General features: G+C 41.9%; 1 protein-coding gene across 2 annotated transcripts in view; it reads right to left on the bottom strand.

Moving 5' to 3' along the window:
* Positions 1-21,096, bottom strand: part of DDHD1 (DDHD domain containing 1) — a 121,954-nt gene that overhangs the window by 64,330 nt on the left and 36,528 nt on the right. The window contains exons 3-5 of one of the 2 annotated variants that reach the window (XM_084631389.1): positions 20,033-20,134; positions 13,344-13,472; positions 9,856-10,003 (exon numbers count right to left, since the gene is read on the bottom strand). In XM_084631389.1, the coding sequence (XP_084487515.1) occupies positions 9,856-10,003; positions 13,344-13,472; positions 20,033-20,134 (379 nt within the window). The remainder of the gene's footprint in view (positions 1-9,855; positions 10,004-13,343; positions 13,473-20,032; positions 20,135-21,096) is intronic. The other variant, XM_084631390.1, reaches the window with a different exon arrangement.

Below are 21,096 nucleotides of genomic sequence, written 5' to 3'. Positions count from 1 at the left end.
TGAAATTACAGGTCAGGAGTATTGTTTCCACTTTTTGGCAACTGTTTCAAAATCAAAACATTAAAAAGCAGATTTTGCACAGAAAGCTCCACTTACCAAAAAGTTTGAGCCCTACCTATTATCTAATATTTTTCTAATCAAGTAAGTTTGCTTCAATGCCACCTCGGAGATTCTTAGCATAGTCATCAAGTTCCTCTCATACAGCAGTTAAATAATACTTTTCAATAGTGGACACAAACTGACAGTGCAGGATAAACTGAACTTATGTGGCTAAAATGTAATGGGAAAATATATGTAACCTAAAACGCACCTGCACATTCTTGATTTAATACATGTAGTTATGCATTAGACGTCTATAAAATAAAATCCACAATGCAAGATTTTAGGAAAGCATTTAAAATTATGTGGGAAACACTGTTCAGTACCAGCTGCAGTAGACATTCAAAGCTGAACAGAATTTTTATTAGTTATGTTAAGAGGCTTTATTCAAGTGCTATCGTTTTTTTCCTCTTTGCTGCCAATTAGATCCTGCTAAGCTCTAGTAAAGCTAAAGTACTGAACATTTCACTTCATTTACCCTGCAAGACAATCCCCAGTTGAGAATGTTAAAACAGCATTAGCCATTTGAATTCCTCAGTTAAAGATGGAAATTTAAGTGTAGCCACCAATGACAAACTATAAATAGGCAGTTAGCGGTGTCCTTATCAAAGCCAGACTCTTGTCTATCAAAACACCTTACAAGTCAGAGTCAAACAGGTAAAAGGAAAACTTAAAACTGCAACAGCACCCTTAATGCAGTCAAGTTGTTTCAAGGATAGAAGAAACACATACGAGATGCAATATGTCCCTTGGATCTAAGTAATTAATTGCTATCTACACTTGGAAATTTACCAAAATAACAATTCCAGAAAATTTATTCTAGAATAGCTATTTCAGTAAAATTTCCGAGCACAGACAAAAAAGGCCAGCAAAACTTTGAGAAAGTGAAATTCAGGAATGAAGGTAACCTAGAGAGATTAGAAATATGGGCAGAAAACAACACTTCAACTGAGGAAAAAAATGCCAGCTAATATGCCCAAGAAAAAATAATGCTCTGGAAGAGCAAGTGCATTGTCTGCTTCAACAAAACTGAACACTATGAATAGGCATTAATCTAAAAGCACAAAACCACAAAAATGTCCATCCAAAGAGGCCCAAAAAAGTATGTAGGCAAATTAACAGGATATCAGAGATGCATTTTCTTCATTTAGGATTGTTCAAGATTAAAATCCCCAAAAGAGTAAGGTTGGGTCACAGGGAATGCGGGGAGATCCAAAACCAGGTGGGATGCATTTTCCAGAAAGACAGTACTGAAGAACGTCTTTCCATTCTTACAGTGTAATGCTGCGTTGGACTGTAAATCAAAATAACCAATAAAATAAACTATGCCAGCGGTTCTCAACCTTCATTGCACCATGACCCCCTTCTGACAAGAAAAATTACTATGTGACCCCCCAGGAGGGGGTACTGAAGCCTGACCTCACCCAAATGCGGGGGCCCAAGACAGAGTTCCACCACCTTCGGTCAGCGAGCCAGCCAAAGCTGAAGCCCAAGGGCTTCAGCCCTGGGCAAGGGGCCTGTAACCTGAGGGGCTTCAGCTTCGGCCCCAGGCGGTGAGGCTTGGGCCCTAGGCCCCAGCAAGTCTAACGCTAGCCCTGGCGACCCCATTAAAATGGGGTCATGACCCACTTAGGGGTTCCAATCCACAGTTTGAGAACCACTGAACTATGCCAATACTCACGAGATTAGAAACCTATGACATTTTCCTCCATAAGCAATAATGATCCACTCTGCTATGCTATCCAGACAGAACATAGTGAAATATTTTGTTTATGTTAAGTAAGGTGAATAATTGTTCTAGCTGAGCAGGAAGTACTGTCCCTTCTTAAGATTAGTTTTGTAGCTAATATCAGCTTTGACAGGAACAGCTTGTTGTGCCAGCTGCCACGCTACATTTAGATAGGAAATGTATTTAAATACTACCGTGAAGAAACAAAGTTAACAGATGCATCATGCCACGTCCTTCAGAAAACAATTTCATCTGGAGCTGCATTCTATATATCCTATCTACTTACAGGACAACTTCCATCAGTAATGTATCTGAGCACCTCACAAACAATGACAAGACTGAACTCCATATTTTTATGCAATTAATACATAAAGTTTAAAACCATACTTTATAAAGTAGAATTTTGTTTTGACCTTTGCAATGAACACCACCAACCAATGGTGACTTCTGTCTGACCCAGTGACTTGAAGACAGAACACACTACAGGCGCCTTGGGCAAGGTCACTAGCCTATCCCTAATCTACAGTTAAAATGTCCTCCAATTGGGTCAGTGTGAGAACTGTGAAATTTTTAAAATGGAAATTAAAAAAAAAAAATCTATGCAGTAAGGCTGGATTTTTTTTTTTTTGCCATGAGCAGAGGTGTAGATTGTACATGACTTGGAAATAAAAATATGAGATTCATAGAGAGGCATACCAGATACAGGAAAAAGTTCCAGTTTATGCTTATGCCCAGATCACCTCCCTCAAAGGTCAAACTCATAGGAGGGTACTCTAGGGCAGTAGTTCTCAACCAGAGGTCCGGGGCCACAAGTAGGTTTCAGGAGGGCCTCCAAGCAGGGCCAGCATCAGACTCACTGGGGCCCAGGGCAGAAAGCTGAAGCCCCACTGCATGGAGCTGAAGCTCAGGCCCCTGGGCCCCACCGCCCAGGGCTGAAGCTGGAGAGTGAGCAACGTAGCTTCGTGGGGGGCCCCTGTGTCATGGGGCCCCAGGCAACTGCCCTGCTTGCTACCCCTTAACGCCAGCCCTGGCTTTTATATGCAGAAAACCAGTTCTTGTGGCACAGGTGGGCTGTGGGGTTTTTATAGCATGTTGGGGGGCAGGGACCTCAGAAAGAAAAAGGTTCAGAACCCCTGCTCTCGGGGTACTTTTTTCCCCCGACCCTCCAAAAAATCTATGGGGACCCACAAGGTTTGTGGCGGACCCAAGGAACAACTCCTCCCCAGCATCATTGGAACCATGCCCCCAGGGACCTTTTATAGCCGCAGCAAATTCCTGATGCCCTGTCGGAAAATTTGTGGGAAATTATACAGTCTGAAACCATATTAGGCTCAATAATGACCCCTTACATGGCAACAATGATCATGAGCGAGGGTAAACAAACAGGGGCAGGGAATTTAGCAGGGAAATTAGAGGGCAATTATTGGGCCGAGACTAAGACCAGAACTGCTCACCTGGGAATGGGGAGGGCTGATGATTACAATAAAGGGGAAATGCAAAAGGATCTCGGTGTTCCCTCCTTGGGATGTGGGGAAGGTAAATAGGTGGTACAGCTATGCTTCTGCAGAGTGTAGCTGAGCTTCTGCTACAATAAACCGAGCTGTAACTGAAGACTCCAGTCTCCGTGTGTTCCTATGTGTGTCCGTTGGTCGTGTCTGAAAACATAGGATACTCCAACACTCTGAACAGGTCATTTCATTGTCTCGGAGCCATGGAGTAGCCATGCCCTCAAGTGGAGTCTTGCCAGGTTTGGGTGGTAGACCTGGCCCACGTCCTGATACAGGAGATGAAGCAGAAGTGGAAGAATGTGTGGTGGGCACATAGACATCTTCAAGAGGTAAGAAAACCATATCTGTCTGGGCCACGTGAGGGCTATCAAGATGACCCTGGAGTTATTGGTCCTTATTTGTGTATGACCTTGGCTAAAAGGGGGGGGTCGGGGGAAAAAGTGTACCATAGATGTGCATCCCATTTGAAGAGAAAAGCATTGCCTGGAGAATGGGGTCCCAGTCCTGCTCTAGAGCAAAAGTATGGGCATTTGGCATTCTGGGTTGTTGCAAAGAGGAATATATAGGGAACTCCCACTGTCTGAATATGCTCTATAGTACCCTGACGTTCATTTCCCATTCATGGTCACGAGAAATTTTTCTGCTCAGTGCATCTGCAGTGGTGTTTTTGCATCCTGTTAGGTAGGAAGCTGAGATGTCGATATTGTGGTGGATGCACCAGTTCTATAGTAGCATAGCTTCTGTGCACAGGGAGTGTGGCTGTGCCCCCTCCCATCAGTTTATATAAAACATACAAAGTGACATTGTCTTTTCCCTGATCATGGGTATGAAGTGTGAGCATTCACTGCGGACTGCCTGCATCTCCAGTAGGTTTATGTGTAGTGTTGATTATAATGGGGACCAGCAGCCTTGGACTGTGTGGTTGTGCAGATGTGTTCTCCAACCTAGCACAGAAGCATCTGATGTGAGTATCATTGATGGAGGGGTCTATGCAAAGGGAACTCCTGTGCAAAGATCGTGTGGTTGAGTCCACCAATATAGAGAATTTTTTAGTTTGGTTGGCATTGAAAGATGCTTGTTTATATTGTGTCTGTGTGGAATATACACTGTCCTGAGCCAGTCTTGCAGGCATCACATGTGCAGTCTGGAGTGTTTGACAACAAATGTCATTGCTGACATATGGCCTAACAGTTGGAGGCAGGTCCTGGCCGATGTCTGTGGGCTGGCTTGCATTGTGGTGACTAGAGTGGTAAACCTGTGACAGGGAAGAGAAGCTGTAACCTCCAGAAAGTCGAGGTAGGCACTGATGAACTTGTCTGTGCCCCTGCCCCGGTGTGAATGTTGATTTTTGCTATTTGTAGACCAAGCTGTGTGAAGAGAGCTACTGTCTTTTGGTTTCAGAGTAACAGCCGTGTGAGAATACTCATGGAGCACAGGATAATCCGAAGGGGAGTACTTTGTACTGGAAATGATCTGTTCTCAGAACAAACCCGAGAAACCTCCCTGTGTGAGGGATGAATCATTATGTGGAAATATGCATTCTGGAGGTCAAGGACCAAGAATCAGTCCCCCCATTCTGGTCCTGGAATTATCATTGCTAGTGTGACCATCCTGAATTGCTGGGTCTTCACAAATTTGTTGAGTCTTCTTATGTCAAGAATGAGCCTCAATCCTCCAGTTTTTTTCTGGGTTAGAAAGTAATGGGAGTAGAAACCCTTCCTTCTGGGTTGTGTTGGCACTGGTTCTGCTGCTCTTAGGCATGTGGAATGGTTTACCTCCTGTTGCCGTAGATGTTCATGAGAAGGGTCTCTGAAGAAGGTCGAGGAGGGAAGTAAATTGGATGGACTATCCAGTCTCAATGATTTCTAATACCCATTTGTCTGATGTGATGTTTCACCATGTTGGATGAAATGGAGTCAGACGGTCTCCAAATGGATGGATGGTGTCGGATGGGCCCAGCAACAGAAAAAAGTGGGATGTGTCTCTGGTCCTCAACCAAACCCTGAAAACTGTTGTTTAGAGGAAGGTTGTTGGGACATTGAGGGCTGGAAAGGGCGCGGTATCTGCAATCCTCTTAAACAGTTCTTGAAACTGTTTAAAGTCATTCCCCACTGTGGGTGGGGGCAAGATACAGGATGAAAAATTTGCAACTGATGTGACTTCCTGATCCAAAGTCTCCTCCAATTCCGCGACTGCCTCTTCCAGAGGTTCTGAAGGTATGGGTACAGAGGGTGATGGGGAATGCCTTGACCTCTCCCTGAGTGGACTGGGAGGCTTAGGATAGTGTGGGCGGTATGCTACCGATGGGTCCCAGTAAGGCCACTGTGGTGGAAATGGCAGAGGTGGGGGTATCCATGGGTGTCTGTATCATCCTGGAGTTTCAGGTACTCTGGTGGACCTGGTCTGGCAGCTGGATGAACAGGCAAGGAGTGATGGGAGGAGTAGATATCCTCTTCATCATCATCATCATCATTCACGTAGCTGGATAAAGGAGGAGCTGATCTGGGTGGTGTGGTAAGTTGGCATGGTACTGAGCGTGCTGGAGTAAGGTCAGTACCGACGAGTGGAGATTCTGGTGCTGAGGAGACCAGAAGATCTTTATGGCAGAGAAACTCCAGAGCATCAGTACCGATGAGGGTGTGGTCAGTGGTACCGATCCCTTTACTGTGGTTGTCTGTGCCAAGGGTCGTGCACTATGCGCTGTGGAGGCAGAAGGCGGTGCCATAGACTGTAGCTGAGCTGCTCAGTACCCCATGTTTAAGCAGCACCAGCGGTACGGAGGCAAGGATAGTAGGTTTCTCTGTAGTGCCTTTTTCCAAGCCAGCCCACTTAGGGTCTTTGGTTCACACGGTATCTGTGGTAATGGATGGTCCCGCTACCTCAGAGTGGATAGTCTTGGTGCGGTTGGTACCAATGGGGTCTGACAGGTCAGGAAACATTTCTTTTTGGCAGATTCCCAAGGAGGGGAAGTTGGAGCAAGTTTCTTTGTTGCCTTTTTGGAGGAGTGCTCCTTCCTCTGAGAGGGTAGTGGGGAACCTCTGTCAGATGCCGCCATTGGATGCCGCCACTGGGGCCCAGGAGGGGTCTGTCAGATGCCGCCACTGGGGCCCAGGAGGGGTCTGTGATCCTGGACACAGAGACTTTTCCATCATGAGGAGTTTTAGCTGTAGGTCCTTTGCTCTCCTGGCACGAGCCCTGAGATTGTAGCAGTGGGAGCAGTTTTGTAGTATGTGGGTCTTGCCAAGGCAGTGGACACACTGTGAGCGCCCATCAGACACTAGGATTGAAGCTCGGCAAGTGAGGCAACGTTTAATACTTGGGGAGCCGGGCTTGCCCCTTAGAACAGGATTTTTCCTGTGAGGGTAACTATACTATACTAAGGGGTATCTGAAATACCTGAAACTTAAATTCCTAAGAATTTTATTTTAAAGAAAGCATAAATGGGGAAGAGGTAGGGTATTAAACTATTAACTAACTAACTAGTGTTCTAAAGTTAAGCTAGACTAAAGATAAAGTTCAGAGGCACTGCCAAATGCTCCATCTCAAGCCCAGGGTGGTAGAGAAGGAACTGAGGGAGGGTTGGTTGCACAGCGCTACGTAACTGCCTGAGATAGTTCAAGACGGGGACAGCACATGTGCGACCCAATCAGGCACGGCTACTAAAAATCTCCAATTATAAGCGCAGGGGTGCAGATTCACCTAAAGTGGAACACCCACAGGGACACTCCCTGAAGAAGAATCTAAGGTTTCATACGTGTTGTTTTGGAGATCAGCCCTGTCATTTTATCAAGGGCTACTGGTCTCTGCCCCTTTGTTTTACATTACTTGCTCTTGAACTTTTAACATGTAGGAGCAGAAAAGCACTAGAAGAGAATCAGGCTATGTCTACACTACAAATTACTTCGCTATAATTTATGTCGCTGAGGGGTGTGAATAATCCACATCCCTGAGTGATGTAAATTATACCAACCTAAGCGCCAGTGTGGAAAGCACTATATTGGCAGGAGAACTTCTCTCACTGATATAGCTACCGCCTCTCACAGAGGCAGGAGTTAAGTAGACAGTAGAGCTCTCTCCCATCAGCTTAGAGCACCTTCACCAGAAGTGCTATAGCAACGTAGCTGCATTGGTGCAGAATCACTGCTGTAATGTAGACAGTCTCAGACCAGCACATTGCTGCTGTAAGACGACAACTTTTATCTTATACGGTAGTTGAAATAAAAAGGTTACTTGGTTTATGTGACTAGTACAGCAAGAAATCTAATCTATCCTAAGAAAAAACCACAGAGTTGAATGACAATTTAAGTTAGGTTTCAGAGTAACCGCCGTGTTAGTCTGTATTCGCAAAAAGAAAAGGAGTACTTGTGGCACCTGAGAGACTAAACAATTTATCTGAGCATGAGCTTTCGTGAGCTACAGCTCACGAAAGCTCATGCTCAGATAAATTGGTTAGTCTCTCAGGTGCCACATTTTAAGTTAGATGAACACTTAGATAACATACTGGTCCACTTACTAACTACAGCAATCGAGTTATTGATGTATCAGCATTGGACTTAGATTTTATTGAAGAATGTATAAATGAAGGTTTACAGAGTAGCTTTCATTTATGAAGTCAGGTAAAAACATATAACCCAATGCTGCAATTACTTTCACATGTAATATTCTTGTTAGTAGTTCCACTGACTTTAGTGAAAACATTAGTGGAACTACTCATATGATTCAAGTTACTCACATGTGCTAAATTGTATGCAGAATCATGTCCATAACATGAACCATCATCAGAAGTTTTTAAGAACTGGTTAAACAAACACCTGAGAGGGATGATCTTTGAGTATATTTAATCCTGCCACAGTACAGGGGGCTGGACTCCTCTTGAGGTCCCTTCCAGCCTTATCTGTCTAGGATTTATGATTCTATTAAATGAAATTATTAAATCTTTACCATCAATGTACCTGACAAATAGATAAATATAGTTTAACACCTCAACACGAAGACTCCACAACAATTTCTTCTGTTGTCTAGCAAAAAAACCCAAAACAAACAAACATTTCCTTGGCATGAGTTCTCCAAGTCCCAAGCATGGCTCTTCCCTACTCCCAACAGCCCTCTAGCACGGTGGTAACCTGGCCTCTGGAGAACAAGTGACTTCCTGTGCACTCTCAGGCCCCATCAGCTCAAACTTGATTAAAAAATTATGTCTGGGCATCGCTAGCTCGACTATTAGACTGGCTAGGAAAACAAATTTGAAGGCTTCTATTATTACATTTTTATTACCAAACTAGCTCTTTAAACTAAATGAAAAACATTTAATAAGCAAAGAAATCTTACACGCACCTCCTAAAAAGACTTATCTACTCAGATCTCACTAGGACACATCAGTATTATATTGAGCTGCCACACAAGACAAATTAAAAACTGGACTTTCATTCTTAGAATGGATGAGGCACAACATACTCCGATAATCAAGTACACTTTTTTAAGAGCTGATAACCCTCTTACTGTAGATGATTTTAGGATCAGCCTTCATAAACCAGTGAAGAGTCATGAGCTTGGCTACCATAAACCATAGCAAGCATGACTGTCAATGAGTGTATTTATATATATTTTAATGTCTTCACAAATTCATAACATTCACTTATCAGTCTCATCAAAAGATGTTTAAGGAAAGGTTTAGTGGTCATTAGTAAGCTTTGGATATGTGTTTCTCTTTCCAGCAGATTTCCGTGCAGAATAAGTCAACCTCCACATACTTAAATAATCTTGGCCCTCTACTGTCGGAGTGACAATAGCAAGACTGACTCCTTATACTTCTTCTAAGATCCTTTTAAACTTACCTACTATTCTGCCAGTCAAGGACAAGATGATATTCTCTCTGATTTGAAGCAAGGGAACACCTCTCCAAACCTGACCAAGTGAGCCACTGACCACCAGTTCTAGAAATCCTCTGACCTGCCCCCTTATGGCGAAGGATACTGGCCAGGAACTAAAACAAACTAAAGGCCATGACTGTAGGTGCAGTTCTGCAGCAGTGCAGTGCGTCTGGTGAAGACGCTCTATGCCGACAGGCAAGAGCTCTCCCGTCAGCATAAAAAAAAAAAAACTACCTCCACAAGCGGCATAAGCTATGTTGGTGAGAGAAGTGCTCCTGCTGGCATAGAGCTCTGCACATGAACACTTGTGTCAGCATAACGTATGTCGCTCAGGGCGGAGAACTATTCACACCCCTGAGCGACATACGTTTTGCTGACGTAAGCTGTAGTGCAGACATAGCCTTAAAATCTTGTGCTTCTCCTAGGCACTGCTCTAACTAGGCACAAAAGTTTAAACTTTAAAGTGAAAAGAACAATGAACATTTGCGCATCCACACTATCAAAATAAATGGCCCCAGAGAAAAATATGTTTTACACTGAAGGCTGTCATTTATAAGCTACTTGAATAATGTCAGCAGAGTCCTGATATGTCTATTACAGCCTCCTTTTGACTTCAGAGTCGCTATTGCATATATAATAAAGCACTCACATAGCTGTGTTTTTGATGATTCTTCCTTGGTCCATTTTCTGCCCAATACCATGCACAACAAACACAATGTGAGTAGTTTGCGATGGCTTGTCTTCTAATGTAGCTTCTTCTACATAGCCTCTATGAAGCCTTGTCCCACTACTTGAAGCTGTAGAAAAAAACACATTATCCTGGATCACAATTATATTCCATGAAGTAAGACAATTCCATACACACAGACAGAACAGGAGCCCGCTTCAAACCAGAACATTACAAATTATATTTTGCACATAAAATACATTTACAAAGATCAGCATACACAATGCTGAGATTTTCAAAGCAGCCTAAGAGATCTGGATAAACAATTTCTTTGACCCTTATCAGCCACCTATGGATTTACATAATTTATGTAATTTCCAGGGAGGATTTTGCTAATTTCTTAGCTGTTTTGGAAAATAACTTTAACGCAGCTGAATAATGCACTATCCATTTTGTTATACAGATAACTTTCTATATGCTTAAGTCATTAATCATTACTTTTTCTCACAGTTCCACAATACTCCTTCAGTGGTCAGTGTATATGTAAAGACTCCTGGCAAGATTATTTCTAAACAACGGGTGAGAAAACATCATCAGCATGACTGATACACAACTCTCGCTCTCATCTATGAATAGAGCTGGACCTAAAAAGCTCAATAGGACCATTTTCATTCAAAATTGAAACATTTGACATGATTTTGCTCATTTTGCTCACATTTTGTTTCAGAGGAAAACATGGAAAAAATTCTCTGAGAGTGCTGATATGTCTTGTTTCAACATTTTTGGAAAGAAACTTTTCAATTTTTGTTTTGAATTTTTTTTATTTTATTATATAATATAAAATAAAAAATAAATCAAAATAAAATGAGATTAAAACATTTTGATCAATCTGAAACAATTTTTTCCCCAAAAACTTTTTTTCAGAGAGAATTTCAAAATTTTAGGGGTTTGGTCTGCACAGAAATGAAAACACATTTCAAAATCTTGAAATCCTTTGTGAAACAAGTGTCTCCTCCACACAGCTCTATCCAGGAACTCTGCAAGCTCAGTCTATGGTCTGAAAAAATGCCTGAATTATATTGCCAGCTGGATACATCAGGGCTATCTCACCCACAGCTTTTGGAAGACCTATGTCTTGTTTTGGGTATCAGACATTAATAAGCAGAGGCATTAAAGTGGAATGAGTCTGTTTGTATAAAAAGGATTAGCTCCAATACAGTGAGTTATTTTAAGAATACATACTGGTCTCCCTTTTTGCTAGGACTTCTACACAAAATCACATCTGATGTGATAAGCAAGTTTCCTCCCCCAGCCTCTGTTACACCATTTGTACCCATGGTGTCTTTATTCTGCGACAATCTCATAACAGCAACACATGCCCTTGGAATCTCAAAAGCCTCATTTATTGTAAATTTTTCTTTGAAGGGATTTCAGCAGAGATGCTCCATTGCTTGTTTGCAACAGCAAAATTGCTGATTGGTTTTAGCTAACATGACCAAATTATGCTGACCTTGCATGTTATATATGGGTTGCCTGCAAAGAGGAGGACTGACTTTAAATTGGCACAACTGAGCTTTAAAATTCTTAGAGGTGCTAGTACTGGCTATATTTGACAACTGCTTCTACAGGCTAATATTGATGATTATCTACCATATCGTCCTCAAAATCTTTAAGGATCATCACATTTTAAGCTGACAAGTGACGTGCTGGACTCTATGGTATAGAACACAGACCCGTATAAAAATCCAGCTCACTTTATATCACCTCCCTTTTAAAAATATTTTGGGAGGAAAATATTTTGAGACTATAACCTCCCCTTCTAATTTCATTTGTCAGGGTCTATGTGTGTGTGTTTTTTAGCAGGGTATTTTACTATATTCCTGTACGTAGTTTTCTTTTGTTCTACAATGTTGTGTGGTATGGAAACAGGGCAGAAGCTGCTCCTGTCTTCCCTTCACAGGATGCAGGAAGAGGCCAGGGAGATAAGGTTGGAAGAGCACACTCTCTGGGCCTTGCAGAACCTGGAACTGAACCTGTTATCCCTCAGTCTCAATGTTCCTTGGTTGTCTAGCAAATAGCTGTGAAACCAACTGGCCAAGCATGTGTCCATCCCCCTCTTGGGGCAGGTCCATACAGAAGAAAGAAGCTTTGTACCGCTACCAGTTACTCCATCAGTTCAAGGGGCAGAGGATTGTGCTGTGAATCTGATTATCCCTGCTGATGGCCATGTTGGGAGTCAATATAGTTCCATATGATAATTTTATTTATTTATTTTTTTTAAGATCAGTTAAAAAACCTATGAAATTACAGTAAAAAACCTGTATTAGAAGGTCAGACAGACTGCTCAATGAATGGCAGCTATGTTTATCCTCATCGTTCAATGTGAGGCCCTATGCATTATTTACTGCACACCACCCAAAGCCTGCGCTTAGTACAGAATTATTTAATTTCCCCAGGAGTTTTTCTATGGTGTTCTCAACATAACATCTTAGTTCTTTACAAACATTAATGAACTATCTTCACAGCCGCGGTGAGGGGTGGGGATATTATTATCCCAATGCTACACTTGGGGACTGAGGCACAGAGATTAAGGCCAAAATTGTCAACTAATTTTGGTTGCCCAATCGGAGATGCTTTGGGTCTGATTTTTCAGCGTTCTTAGCATCTTATCGCACTTTGTGTGTTCAGAGCAGAGCTCCCACTGTCCCGAGTTGTAGTTAGGGACGCTCGCCACTTTTGTAAATCAGACCCCAAATACCCAGAAAATGAGGACACATGGTGGCCACCTGTGCACATTTTAGTTTAGTGACTTGCCCAGCACCATAAAAGAACTCTGTGCAAGTGGCAGGGATAGAATCCAACTATCCAGGGCACCAATCAACAGACAACCTCTCTCTTTGTGCAATCCCCTGCCTCATTCACTACACATCTTTCAACTTCTGCAACAAAATGACCCACGGTACTATGGGCAAAAGCCTCCTTTGCTACATAACCCTTACTCATCACCAGAGCAGGTACATTCTGTGCAGTGAATGAGGCAGGGCTCCAGTGGAAAAAAAAAAAAGTATGTGATCATGTAATTAAAGACCACTGTAATGGCTTCATATTGGGGGGGATCGAATTAAGGTTGCACAGAAAACATTAATTCTGGCACTTCTTAGCTTCGGAATGCTTGACTTTGTAACCTTAATGTACTTTTTAAAGTGATATGAAACTGTATCAGAGCTATTCGGTAATAAGATGCAGTAAACCTGTTTTATTCTTAATTACAAATGTGCATGACAACTTAACAATGCCTTTGAGTTATTTTCCCACAAGAGCGCAATGACAAAAATTAACTATGCATCAAACAAAAATTTCAAACTTGAAATTATGGATGGAACCTGGAATTTTCTTCTCACAGCATTAAGTAACGAACTATTAAAGCAATAATCTTTACAAAATTATTTACAAATGCTGAGAAGTATTACCTTTGGAAAATCCCAACTTTTGCGTAACAGTTCTTGCAATTTTAGATGTTGTTGCATCACTGTAAAGATACACTTCATCTACACTGTGCCAGTCCACGTGGTTGCGACTCAGTTTGAAACTATGAACAGCTGTAGCAAAAAGGAACAAACCTTTATTTAAAAGTGTTAAAAAAATATGGCTTTAAAAAGCCAGGTAAGAGAGAGATGCACAAAGGTATGACTGTACTCTAGATTTCAATTTAAATTCATTTATAAAGGTAAATATTTCTTCTTACCTTTATATTTTGGTCCATATCAATTGGGTAGTTCCTTTTGGGAATCTTCCCACACACACACCCTTTTTTTTTGGGGGGGGGGGGAAGTAGGGAGGAGAGACTCCCTAATGGAGAATACTCTTAGCTGAAAGGAAAACATGAATGCTCGCTCTCTCTCTCTCACACACAAATTATGCCAAACTGCCCAAGAGCAAAAAGGAAAATTAAGATCCACATCCACAAGGTGAAAGTGTTTGCTGAAAGCCGTACCACTGATACACCAGGGGGGCTGTGGTGGATACATCTCCCAAAATAACGCTTAAGTAAGTTGATGCAGTGGAAGATGTACACTTGTGCCCATAATGTTACACTCATGCCATCTTTTTGTTCTATTTGTACAGCTCCTAGGCACTGTGGGGTAATACAAACAAATAATAATGGTAATAATGAACATTCTTTCTGGGCTACATTACTAGCAATGAATGTTAACGCATACAGTCACTTTGCAGACTATATAGTACTAAATTTATGAATGTTTTATGTATTTTGTGGACCAGTGATTGTAAGCTTCTCTACTGTGTGTGGGGGAGGGTTACCACTGTTCCCCCAAGAACTAAAAAATAGTGGGTGTGGACGGGTGATTAATTCAGTCCCTGAGATATAAACAGCTCCAGAGTACCACCAACCCCTGGGTGGTTTGCATATCCTGGGTCAAACTGTTTTTTCCAGAGACTCAAACAAAGAAGGGACTTCAGATATAAAAAGCTGAGCTTGAACAGACACGGGATCTCCTTTTTGCAGACAGGATTTTGGGTCTTAGGGAGACCCCCAACCCTTGCTGAAAGGGTGGAAAGACTTAGGCTTACAAGGGCCCAATGAGATAGGTGGATCCTGGTATGTTTTCTAAGCGTACAGAAAGCAATAAACATTCCTATATGCTTTCTCTGTAATGCTTTTAACCTAGAATAAATTTATTTTTGCTTTGTGAAAGCTGGTTGGTAATTAGCATACACCATTGCTGCCCTTGGAGAAAGGTTAACCATAGCTGCTGGACCTGGGTCAGATCTGCTGGCGAAATCACAGTGAGATGCAGAGGGACTGCACCCTGAGTCTGGAGGGGAAGAGAGACATGGGTCTCCGTCTGAGAGAGGCAACGGCCAGGAAGCCCAAAACCTTGATGAAGACTGAGGGGTTGAGATGGTGGTGATGGGGATCAAAGATGCAGTTAACCCTGAAATCGGGACATATATAGTAGCAGTTATGACAGTGGGGAATTGCCAGTGAAGTGCCAACAGCAGCGAAAGCAAGTACTATATAAGGGAAAAAACACAGAGAAAAGTCTCAGTCTTTTCAAGACAGGAACAGCGAAAAGAGAGATGGTAAAATGGGTTATGAACAGCTGAAAAAAAGTCATCTAATTGAGACATGCAGAGAAAGGCAACTCATTTCTGAAGAAAGGACAAAGGCATAACTAGTCAACTTCCTATACTATGGAGGATCAGAAAAAAGAATGATTGTCTAGGACAGTGGTGAGCAACCTGCGGTCCGCATGCGGCCCAGAGTAATCTATCTGTGTGCCGTGAGACATTTTGCTGATGTTGACCGTCTACAGACACAGTCCCCCGCAGCTCCCAGTGGCTGCAGTTCGCCGTTCCTGGCTAATAGGAGCGGGAAGCAGCAGCCAGCACATCCCTGTGGCCTGCTGCTTCCTGCAGCTCCCATTGGCTGGGAACAGTGAACCGCAGCCACTGGGAGCTGCGGGGGGACGACTATGCCTGCGGACGGTCAGTGTCAGCCAAATATCTTGTGGCCTGCAATCAGATTACCCTGATGGGCTGCATGCAACCCACAGGTTGCCCACCACTGGTCTAGGATCACAGGGACATCCAGCCCGCTGTCAGAGAGTCCAGCAGGTGGGGAAAATCTTGGAGACACTAGAGAGGATCAGGGAAGAGGCTGACAGAGACAGCAGGCACGTTCCATCCAGAGCGAATGCACCACTGCAGCAGAGATGCTGGACAGATGTTCAATTAGAGCAAGAGAAGCTGGATGGGGACACAGTGTGTCTGGAAACCCAGCTGCTTGCTGGCAGGAAAAGAGAGAGAGAGAGAGAGAGCACGCGCACGCACAGTCTGGGAGAACCAGCATCAACACAAGAGGGAGAGAAGGACAAGGAATGTCAACATGAGCTTGAAATGGAGAGACTATGCCAATAAAACACCGATCCAGTAGGTGGAACCAGACCCCACATACGCAGTGGATGGCACAGACTCCAAATTATTTCCTCGCTTTAAAGGAGAGGATGATATGAATGGGATATGAATTGAACAAGGTGGGGCATAAGGATATGGTATGGTGTCTGGCTCCACTACTGTCAGGGAAGGTCTTAGGCACTTTCACCCATATGGACAGAGGGTGATAGAGATAATGGGGTCTATAAAAGAGAGTTTTCTTGCAAAAGTTTAAATTGACCCTTCTCCCACAAGGGTACAGAAGTTCAGAAAACAGGGGATACGAAGTAGAAGGAGGTTTCAACCTGGATTAGGGGTTACATCAGAAAATGGAGAACTGGTTGTGAAGTTACAACATGCAAGTGATTGATTTCCTTGGCTACACCAGGGATTTAGACTACTGAGTAGGTACATGGAAGGGTGAAATCAGAGTTAATTCCAGCCTAGACAAGGCCTAGGTCTTACGGTCCTATGCAAGGAAGCTACATTTTCTGGAGAGGCAAGAGCAATGGCCCTAAGCCAAACAAGTACGATTTAGCAATGTTACCAGCCCTCAACAAAGAGCCTGGCCTGAACTCAAGTAAAGCAGGTTTTTTATGACAGGTGAAGAGGTGTCCTCTGTTTCCTATTTGAGGCCACTGAAGAGGATTTCTTTCTGCTCTCATGAATTCATTCAGGGAAAGGTTGAACTATTATGCCTTGAACAGTTACACTTCACGTTTAAGTCAATTACATTACAAAACAGCTACACAGAAAAGAGCATTCATGCCTGTTCCTGCTGCATGACTTTTGGTCTCATTGTCAGAGTATGTGGAGCTAAAGCCATCTGATGATAAATTAAGTCAGCACAAAGGGCAGCAATGAATTAAGAGAGGATGAAAACATACCCATGATACAAAACTGCTTCACGGACAAATAAGTGAAACTACATAGTTGCTCTGAATTGGCAGCTCCAAAGCACAGAAAAATAAGTTTTAATCTGACACTAGACAAACAGAAGCAGAAAGATTTTTAAGTGGCAGAAAAAACAAAGAGAAGGTATGTGGATTTAGGGTGACCTTTGGCACATATAAAAGGCCACTTTATATAACCATTCAGTGGATTACTGAATGACACTTCCATTTAAAGTTAGCCATTGTAATCTTAGGACTCCATGCTCACTTTATTTCTAAAGAGCAGAGATGAGACCGTGTCCAAGGATCTCTGCTTGGAGATGAGAAGGGAAAGGAGGGCTCTATGCCATACTTCTCCTTCATGACATCACAGAATTCCCTGTGCTTGGGATGTGACTCTGAGTTGGAACGAGGCTAGGAAGACTAGGAACAGAGGCAGACAACTTTCCTAGGTATCTCTGTGGAATTCTTCCCTCCCCAAAATCCACGATCACAGAAGTGTATATTTATTGCATACCAAGTCTGCAAGAACTGATGCTGCTTCCAGGTTCATGTTGTGGAACATCACGCTGAAGTGAGTCCCTGGGGAAGCTGGGGATCAACTTGGAAACGTGGTCCCCGCAAATGCCATTATGTTCAGGCACTGTAGCAAGCTGGGATCTGGGTTAGGCAGCAGTGCAGTGGTAAGGCACCCGTTGGGGAAGTTCCTTGCTTTTGGACAAATGTTGGCTTGGGCTAGCAGAATCCTTGACCTCTTCCTGGGACCAAACCCTGCCCTCCTAATGGCAGGATTCCACAGAAACTCCACAAGGTTCTACTAACCTACTTGGGTTATGGAGAATGGGGACCCCAACATTTGCTGCTACATTATTCTCCAAAAAAGTATAAACTGAATGGTACTTTGTTTGCTTCCCAGCTGTCAAAGAGCAGCTAAGAGCCACACTCACAAGTTTTGTAAAAAGCAAGCAAAAAGTGCAACAATATTTCTCTGCATATTTAGCACTGGATATAAGAAACTAATGTTAAAGATTGGGGCCTATTTTCATCATGAGCAGCATGCAGAACTACCACTGACATTCACTAGAACTGTATGAGTCCACCATGTGAGAACACAGTATATTTCCTTATATCTGTTGAGTTCAAAAGTTAAATACCTTTTAAAATAAATATTTGAAAAGCATCTGCTCATTTTGCACTTGCTAACCAGGACCAAAGTGTAAAATGTATTGCTTTTTATTTCTGCTGTAAAAATCTACAAAAATCAATCCAGATAACTACAATCCCTGAAGTGCTGTAGCAATTAATGTAACAATTGTGCAAAAAGGAAACCCTCTTTGGTCAGATCTAGTATCCAAAGGAGGGGGACCCTTTAACAAATTTACTTTTAATCTGTATGTCTGCATGTTCACACATTATATATTTATTTTTAAAAATGTTTCATGTTGGAACTTTTGTGGATAATAGTAACACAGGCTTCATTATCAACCACGTGCAACAAGGTGAAGGAGATGCAGATGCGTTATGAAATCTAGAACCAAATTCTCCTCTTCAATACATGCATGATTTCCTACTGACATCAGCAGGAATGCCACAGCATAACCAGGAGTAAAATTTGGCCATTTGTCTAGACAATTCTGAAGTCCTGATACATAAAGTTGAGGCTAAAATCTCTGCTGATCTAAAATGCAGTTTTATTTTTAAAGAAACAGAAGTGTTGCTATTCAACCTAAAAAAGACTATTGTTCTTAAGTAAATAGGGCTGTTCTACATTGTTCTCATTATTTACATTATAGCTCAATTTATTCCTCGGCATATCAATTTGTCAGTGTCACAACATACCACCTTAACATCCACTTTTAATTCAAATGCATTGAAGATCACAATTGCACATGTTTGGGTAAACCAAGTGTTACTATTAGAGTTATATTTCTTGTATGCAAGTAAAAATGCAGAACAGTACAATTATTAAATGATTACAGACCCAATCCCACAAAGATTTACTCATGTGCTTTACCTTACATACTGCAAGTAATCCCAAAAAGACTTTTTGAAGTCAGAAAGGCCAACATTTATGTTCCTCAGTTTCCCAATTTTTAACATGGGAATCCTTGTTTATATTTGTAAAGAGCTTTGAGTCCCACTAACGAAAAGTGGTACACGAGAGCTAAATATTAACAGCTTGTATTCAGAGATTTGCATTTTGGGCTCAATTAAGGAAAATGCAATTAAAGAAGTCAGAAGGGCAATATTTTTGTGTGCCAAATGATACAGTCTTTTGGGTCAGACATACGTAAACACATCTATATCCAGGGTCACCCAGATCTAGGAGAATACAGGGACAATTCACAATAACTTCACAGCTACCATCTATATTTAAACTGTAGGTCTAGGGTTGGATTTTCAAAAACTCACTCAGTGTAGGGCTAACTCTGCTCCCCGTGAAGTCAACAGGATTTTACCGTTGCCTTCAAAAGGAGCAGAATTAAGCCAATGCTGAATGGGACTTTTGAAAACCTACCCCTAATCACTAATGGTTCTTAAGGATCGATCCTGTTTATGAAGTGCACTGATTTACATCATGTGAATTCAATTACTTAAATTACAAGTTTCTTTTTCTGACAAATAATGTCCTGATCCCAGGTGCAACAACCTCCCCTTTCTCTTTCAATTCCCTGAAGCCTCACTTCAGATCAGCACTGACTCCCATTGCAAAATATTAATTTAATAAAGAAAAGGAAAACACACATACAGTGCAACTAAGTGAAAAAACACACACACAAATCTACATTTTAAAATGTCAAAAACAATTTTTAAAAATGAGAAAATACGATGCATGTTACACAAAAAAGTGATGACACAAAAAAAACCCTCATAATTCTATCTATTGTCAACCTTTCTTTCCTTTAGCTCCTATTTCTTCTGACATAATTTATCTCTAGGTCACATCTACTTGTGATTGTAAGCTCTTTGGTGTAGGGACCCTGTCTCATTGACTGAAAAGCTCAGAACATACTAACAGCGCTGCAAAAAAAAAAATGCTTACATTTTTCATGATTGTCACAAACACCATAACTAAGTGCTAGCACAATTATATTGTTAGTTTCTACTTTTCTCTAAGAGTCACAATGCTTCTACTTTTCCTCTAAGATTCAAAATGCTTTTTCTTCCCCTTCTGAGGGAAGATGACATAAATATGGCGCAAGAAATGGAAGCACAGAGATCTAACACATTTCACTGAAATATACAAGCTACAATTTAAAGCTTCCTAAGCCAGGAGGAAACGACAAGAAAGAAATCTACAATTACTGTACCTTGGGAACGCTTTCGTTTAAGACATGCAGCATCTGTACTCTCCTTATATCCTCTCCATTTGAACAGAGAAGGGAGGGAGAAGGGAGGGAGGTGGTAGACAACTAAAAGTAAAAACACTGAGCTTCAAAGTAAAATTTTAAAAAGGGGCATCATTTTTCTTTTCATTAGTATTATCACTGAAATGAATGGTCAGGTTTGGCAAATATTACTCAAAAATACTGCAAGCACATAATTTCTTTTTTTAAATGGATTTTGTAGCAAAAGTGTCAATTCATGTTAGCCAAATGTTATTTCTTCAGTTCTCATAAAACAAACATTTATATCATCCTGGCTATGGCACATTTAACACCATCAGTAAAAGACAAACCATGCCACAACGTGATTATCAACCTCACTCAGTGCCTTTGCATTGGCACGTACAAAAACAAAATGTAGTATATTCGTGCAATGGGTAGTATGCAGAAATCTTAAAGGTAATCTGTAAACAATAAAAAAGTTAGTAACTTTAAGGTCAGCTACTGGATGCCTCTCTCAATAGTATGAGGACACGGTCATCAGAAGGAAGTTAGGCTAAAATATCCTACTGTTTCCCTGTTTCGTAGGTCTGTGAACAGCTGCCTCTCACACAGTCAGACAGCACAGCATACACTCTGCTTGAGATATCCCTTCCATTCCTGAACAGCACTGGAGTTTTCCCATGGTGGTAAGGCAAGTCCGTCATTTTTGTAAGGTTTTCAATAGTCTCGTTTCATTCCTTCCAGGATATAAAGCAAGACTATTGAAAAGAAAGCCCTGGGACTACTCTTCAACATTTGATGGACTTACCTTACCCTCATAGGGAGGCACCAGTGCAGTTCAGTTATGGAAGGGACATCGTGAGAGGAATGAGAGTTGCAGTATCCACCAGGCAGGAAGTTAGGTGATCTGGAAGAAACTGCTCTCACACACCTGTGAAACAGGAAAACAATAGGTACCTTAAAAGTCAGTTTTGATTAACTGCTATTGTATTTATTTGGGGCTTCCAGTAGCTAGTCTGAAAGTGACGCTCTCCCCAAAAAAGTGA

This window comes from Lepidochelys olivacea (genome assembly GCF_965140295.1).
Source record: "Lepidochelys olivacea isolate rLepOli2 genome assembly, chromosome: 6".
Classification (NCBI taxonomy): domain Eukaryota; kingdom Metazoa; phylum Chordata; order Testudines; family Cheloniidae; genus Lepidochelys; species Lepidochelys olivacea.
This window is presented reverse-complemented; position numbering and strand designations above follow the sequence as displayed.